This window comes from Sphaerodactylus townsendi, linkage group LG04 (genome assembly GCF_021028975.2).
Source record: "Sphaerodactylus townsendi isolate TG3544 linkage group LG04, MPM_Stown_v2.3, whole genome shotgun sequence".
Lineage (NCBI taxonomy): Eukaryota > Metazoa > Chordata > Lepidosauria > Squamata > Sphaerodactylidae > Sphaerodactylus > Sphaerodactylus townsendi.
The window spans coordinates 65,529,979-65,536,013 of record NC_059428.1 but is presented as its reverse complement, the minus strand read 5'-3'; the positions used below and the strand labels follow the sequence as shown (position 1 = coordinate 65,536,013).

Genomic DNA, 6,035 nt, shown 5'->3' with positions numbered 1-6,035 from the left:
TCCAACCAACTCTAGGCCGGCGTAGTCCCTCCTCTGCAAGGACGGGGGCACAATGCTGACCGGCCGACCTTAAAGGGTCGTTGTACGGCTTGCAACACTACATCCGTGCTAAGTGTTTTTGTTACCACAACGCTAACGAAGAGGGAGAAAATGGAGGTGCGACCTAATTGCTGGAACTAGGCAGCGGCTCCCTCTGAAATCCACGGAACTCGCTGGCAACTGAAGATGGGGACAGCAAATGACTTTGGAGGCGCGCTGGCTGACTTCAGGGAGGCGGGTCGTTCTTTCCAGGAAAATGTGCCTAAAATCTCAGCCTGAAAACAACATGCTTGACACCCAAAAACTCTTTCTAAAGCTAGAAGAAGTGCATCGTGCGGCTGATACCTCGAGCAGAAAGATCAACGGCTTTGCTGGACTAGCTGGATCAACGGCCTTGCTGGACTAGCAGCCCTTCCTGGCCCAGGGCAAGCAAGGCGCCAAAAAGGCCTCGGCTCCCACGTCGCTGCACGGTAGAGAAAAGCCTGAAGATTTCAGAAACAGGGGCGTGCCTGACAGTAAGCCCAGCTGAATTCAAGGGGACTGTCGCCCAAGTGGGGTGTCGCCCAAGGGGTGTCGCCCAAGTGGGGGTGCAGAGCTTTGCAGCTGTGGGTCGTGTTTTCTTTTAAAGGGGACCGGAGGGGGACAGCCTTACGGATACTGCGGAAGTCTCCGAGTCTTTCAGCACCCCCTTTGTGCCACGTGGTGTGACAATGGGCCTGCCTTGCAGGGGGGGAAACAGGTAAAACAGAGGAAAACCCGGATATATATATATATATTCTGATTGGCATGAATTTCTCAGAAAACGGGGTTTGTGAAGGCGGACTTGCTAGTGGTTGACGGGGGTTCGCCGTCGATGGAAGTGGCGTTTGGGACAGCATCCCTTTTACCTTAAGGCTAACGCACCTGGCCCTTCGCACCTGAAGCCACAAGACACAAAAGAAACAAATGGACACGGCGATGTAATTTTTTTTGTTTATTTAAAAATGTCAAGTGAATCGCTTTTTTTGCACCCAAACAATAAATATTATTTAGCAACATTTCATTTCTTTATTTTTTATAAAAATAAACAAGTAATTTAAAAAAATCTTTTGAAGGAGACAGAGCTGAGAGAGGGAGAGAGATAGATGTTATTCAGAAACAAGGGGGGTGAAGGGGGAACCGCGCGATCAGCTCACCTCTGAATCTTCCGCAGACTGTGGGGTTTTTTTGTTTTTTGGACAGGCGTTAAACTCAAGCAGGAAAGGCAAGTGTTATGCACCAGGAAAGAACAGGCCTTTAGCCCGTTAAAGAGTGCCAATAACAACAAAGTTCAAAAGGGACTCGTTTGCGCCCGATAGCCGCGCCCTCCCCACCCCACAAGAAGCACAACTTTCACTTTAGAAAAACCACCCCATCTATCGCATGTCATGCTGGTCACTGGTCAGACTGGGGAGCGATCCGCCGGGAATTCGGCGCTGCAGGCCAGAACTTTGGGCACACGATGCAGCCCAGATCACACTTTTAAGCCCCTTCCTTTCAGACCCCGAAGTCTGCAGTTCTAAACACACCAAGACCGCCATATTCTGCGGGACATCGTTTCAGAGTCAACGTGCAAAAGATCAGTTCGCAGGTTAAAGAGAATGGCACTTAAACATGTTGAGCTTGCTCTCCTCTCCCCACCTCTCCACAAATGCTATTTATTCCAGCGCTCCCATGTAGAACACAAGAAGGCTGTTACTTGGGATTCAGTTGAAACAAACAGTCAGCAGCGCTTCCACATAAATATGCTTAGGATCCGGCAGACCCAACCCCACTGCTGGAATCCTTTGTTTCCAAAGAACAGTCCCTACCCACCCATAACAGAGAAGCCAGCCCAGCAACCCCCAAATAATATGCGAGGTGGCCTTGACTTCCACCAAGCACCCAGATCCTAAACGCATTTACATGAAAGCAAGACCCACTGATTTCAGGGGGACCGCGTTCCTATTTACAACCTGTGCAGAAGTCAGACTTTGTGTGTGCCAGTGCTGAGAGAGAGAGAGAGAGAGAGAGAGAGAGAGAGAGAGAGGAGCAGCAGCCACAAAACATTTCAAAAAGTGAAGGCGCAAAAGGGAAATCTTGAAAAGGTGTGAGCAGGTTTTCAAAGTCATCGGCTGTGCCGGGCGTTGGAGGCTCTCTGCCTTGAATGTCTGTGCTGCCTGACACTGTCTGCCTCTTCTTCTATCGACGCCTGAAGGACAAGGACAGCAGGCGAGGCTCCGAAGTCGACGGCCAGCCCTGAAACGCAGACCGGAGCGAATGGGGCCGGGAGGGCGAGCCCGTTGCGCCGCGTTTGCTGGAGGCAGCCGGCAGGGGACGAGGATCGCGCGACCGCTTCTCCCCGTCTGGCGAGAGGGCCTGGGCAGCCAGTGCGAGCGAGTTGCGGGGAAGGATGCTCAAGTGGCGGCTCCAGTTGTGCAGGTCCTGGCGGGGCCGCCTTCCCTCCGGTCGCCGTCGGGGCTCCCCGCGGGCGTGGCGCTGAGCCCTCGGCCGGCCCTTCACTTGGCGTCTCCGGTGAGTCTGGACAGGCCTGCCGGGTTCATACCGGAGACGTGATGGTGCGAGGGCGCGGGCACCTGGCACATGCTGCACGGGCAGGGCATTCCTCCCCAGTGCTGGAAGCCGCTGGCCAGGGGGCCAACGGCGCCGGAGGGCGACTTGAGCAGGCCATGCGAGGGCCGGATGGAGGTGACGGCGGCCAGGGCGCCGGCGCCGGGCAGGGAGGCGCTGGAGACGGCGGCCGGGGGCAGGATGGGGTGGTGCACGGCGTGGGAGACCGGGTGGGCGGGCAGCGGCGCGGCGTGGCCCACCAGGCCGGCGGGGCAGGCGGCGGCGGGCGGAGGGTGGAAGCCGGCGGCGTGGTGGCCCCCGTAGATCTCGCTGAGCAGGCGCTTCATCTCCTCCAGCGAGTTGGTGAGCATGAGGATGTAGTTGCGCGCCAGCAGCAGGGTGGCGATCTTGGAGAGCTTGCGCACCGACGGCCCGTGCGCGTAGGGCATCACCTCGCGCAGGCCGTCCATGGCGATGTTCAGGTCGTGCATCCGCTTGCGCTCGCGGCTGTTGATCTTCAGGCGCAGCTGCTGCAGCTCCGGCTCCGTCATCTGCTTCTTGTCCTTCTTGCAGGCCGCCGACGAGGACGAGGACGACGAGGATGAGGACGACGAGGACAGCGACGAGGGCGACTTGAAGGCCAACTTGTCCACCATCACCACGCCGGCGGCGCTCATGGCGCTGCGCAGTTCGGCGCTGAGCTCGACCGGGGACTCGCCGGGCGTCGAGCTGGACACCGCGCCGCCCGACGACGACGCGGCCCCCGAGAAGCCGCCGCCGCCGCCCGCGCTCTTGCTCCGCGCCGCCGCCACGAAGAGCTCATCGGGCTCCGGTGAGGAAGGACGGCTCGACACCAGGCTCGCGTCCGAGTCCATGGCCCTGCGGAGGGGAGGGAGAGGACAGAGGCAGGCCCCATCAGACAAGGGCAGCGGCGCCTCGGCACCCCGGGCCCAGCCAACTCACCTGAAGCCCCCCAGGCCCGCAACTCCTCGCAGCACCTCCAGGACACACAGCGGCACCCAAGCGGGCCGCCACCGACTCCCGCCCAAGGTCGCTGCCCCATCCCTGGCAGGCCCACTCGCTTTAGCAAAGTCCTCCGGCTCTCAGGAAGGAGTGCCGTCCCGTCAGTTTCAGAGCCATTCAGAGGCGCTCGGAGCCGCCTGCAGACGGCCCCTCCGAAAGGACGCTTCGCCCGGGCCCTTCGGAAGGCCAAGCCGGCAACCACCGATGGCGAATGGATCAGTCCCCGGTGGCCGCTCGTCTGGGCGCCTCACTCCCGAGCAGATCGGGACTTCTGGGGTCCCAGAAACCCCTGGCCTATGGATACAGCAAGCAGGTGGCCGGGCAGCTGAACAGCCAGAGGGGAGAAGCTACCTGGAGACTGTTTCCCCATTTGGTCGGAAACGCATTTGCTCGGGGTGTTCCCCGGCGGCGCCTCGGCGGTCAAGCCAGGCAGTCCGCAGGAACTGAGGAGGGGGCGGCGGGCTTTCTCGGGGGCCCACTTTACCTGAGAAACAGCCCTGCTCAGAGAAGGACCTGAAAGGGGGCTCTTGGGTCTTTGCTGCCAATGGGCGGCTTGGGATCTGCCAAAACACCTTCCCTGCCTGGACTGTGTGGCGGAGGGGCTCCACGGACAACTTCCACTCCTGCTTAGTCAGCGGGAGGCAACACTGGTCCCCCCTCCGACGGCAGTCCTCCAACTGCGCTTGAACTTCCCTGAGCTGGCAAGTGGCGGCTGCTCCGCGGCGCGCCCTGACTTCGGAGTAAGTGCTAAACAACTCCCGAGCACTTCTTTCCAAACCCTTGACTTGGGGGAGCGGCTGGGGCAAAGCCCCCACCCCCTCGCCGCGAAGGATCCTTGGCGGCGGCTGCCTTCGAGACCAGCGGAGGAGAAAGGGTGACTCCTTCGCCTAGACTACTCTTCGCCTATATTGAGCGCCTCAGCCCCGGAAGGCGACTCTGCCGGGGGTTGGGACGCGACCACTTACGGTTTGCAGCGGGGTGGGCGTGCGTGGCCGCCTCTGCTCCAGCACCGCCGACGGCTGTCCCCGCGCACCACTCAGAACGCGCGAGCCTCTTTTGGCGCCCGGCGGGTGCTTTTATAGCCCCCCCACCCCAGCCAGCACGAGCTCCCGGTCCCGGACGGGCGGCTGAGCCAATGAGCGGGGCGCTGCCGGGGGTGGGGGTGGGAGGTGGCACGGTGACGTCACGCCCGCGAATTGCGCTCAATGAAAGTGACCGGGGCAGACGCCCTCCCGGCCCCGGCAGCCAATAGGGGAAGAGATCGAGGCGGGGGGGGGGGGGACGGGACCGGGGAGGCCATCTGTGTCAGATGTGCGAGAGAAATGTCACACTGACAGCGCTGGCAACAGCTGGTGGGGGAAGAAAATAGACCAAACAAGCCTGGGGCAGCAGCATCACAATACCCTTTGGTGAGGGGCGCCGCCGGACTCGCACGGGGCTGCCCGCTCCACTTCGCCGCCGCCGCGGCTGGAGAGTTTTAATGGGTTTTACAAACACGGGGGGGGGGCAGACTCTTCTCCCCACCCTCCGCAATGCAAACACTCACGGGGCACAATGCCGAGGCGAGCCACCCTTGCTGAAGCACTTATCTCCAGCCCGGCCGACCTCCCTTGGCCCCCAAGCCCTCGAGAGGGGGGGTCGGGGGTCTCCTCCTCACCCCACCCCACCAAAGCTGCTCCGAGGATCTTCTTCCCGTTCAGTTCTCCTATGGTGTGGCCGGGGAAGGCTGGCGAAGAAAATGCCACACGCCCTTTTCCCCTTAGCACCATCAAAATGAATTTATCAAAGGACACGCACATTCTGAAATCAGTTTTGTTAAAGCTGATTCTATTGGAATATTTTGACGTGAACAGTAGAAAACTTCGATTCTTGAACTAGCAGGAACCAAAATATCGTTATCAAACGATCCTTTATTGATAGCATCCAGAATCAAGCCAAATATGCAAGTGCCTCTGGAAAACAACCGCGTCTGGGGGAAAATCCAAATCCTTAATCTTTTAGAACTTCTCAGATGTTGAAAGTAAGGACGAGTTACATTTACACTCATAAGTCGGCCTGTGACCCTTTCAGAAAGTTTTAGGCGGCCCGTCAGACTGCGACCTCCACCTGATCCGCTTGGAAGGAAATCCCCAGTGAACTTTTCAGCAAGACTGTTTTTGGGACGGCACTGTTGGAGAAAACAGCTGCCTCTCCAGCCTACTTGGAAGGAACCCCTCCTGATTCTAATATCCTAATAGTGTAGGATTCTAACAGCTGATTCTAACAGTTTTTATTTATTTATTTATCACATTTAATATACCGCTCCCTCCCCGAAGTGTGATTTGTTGAATTTATAATTTCAGGTTGGACTGTCTTGTGCAGAACGTTTTTACTCCGAATCAAGACCCCGTTTCTGTTCCGGAACT

The 6,035-nt window shown here is 58.6% G+C and overlaps 1 protein-coding gene across 1 annotated transcript; it reads right to left on the bottom strand.

The window, feature by feature from the left end:
• Positions 1 to 1,863: 1,863 nt before the first annotated feature.
• On the bottom strand, positions 1,864 to 4,673 carry OLIG2 (oligodendrocyte transcription factor 2). Its single transcript, XM_048495655.1, has 2 exons — positions 4,596 to 4,673; positions 1,864 to 3,486 (listed from the first exon to the last, which is right to left on the bottom strand). The coding sequence occupies exon 2, from the start codon at positions 3,480 to 3,482 to the stop codon at positions 2,556 to 2,558; it is 927 nt and encodes a 308-aa protein (XP_048351612.1). The 5' UTR covers positions 3,483 to 3,486; positions 4,596 to 4,673; the 3' UTR covers positions 1,864 to 2,555.
• Positions 4,674 to 6,035: the final 1,362 nt, after the last annotated feature.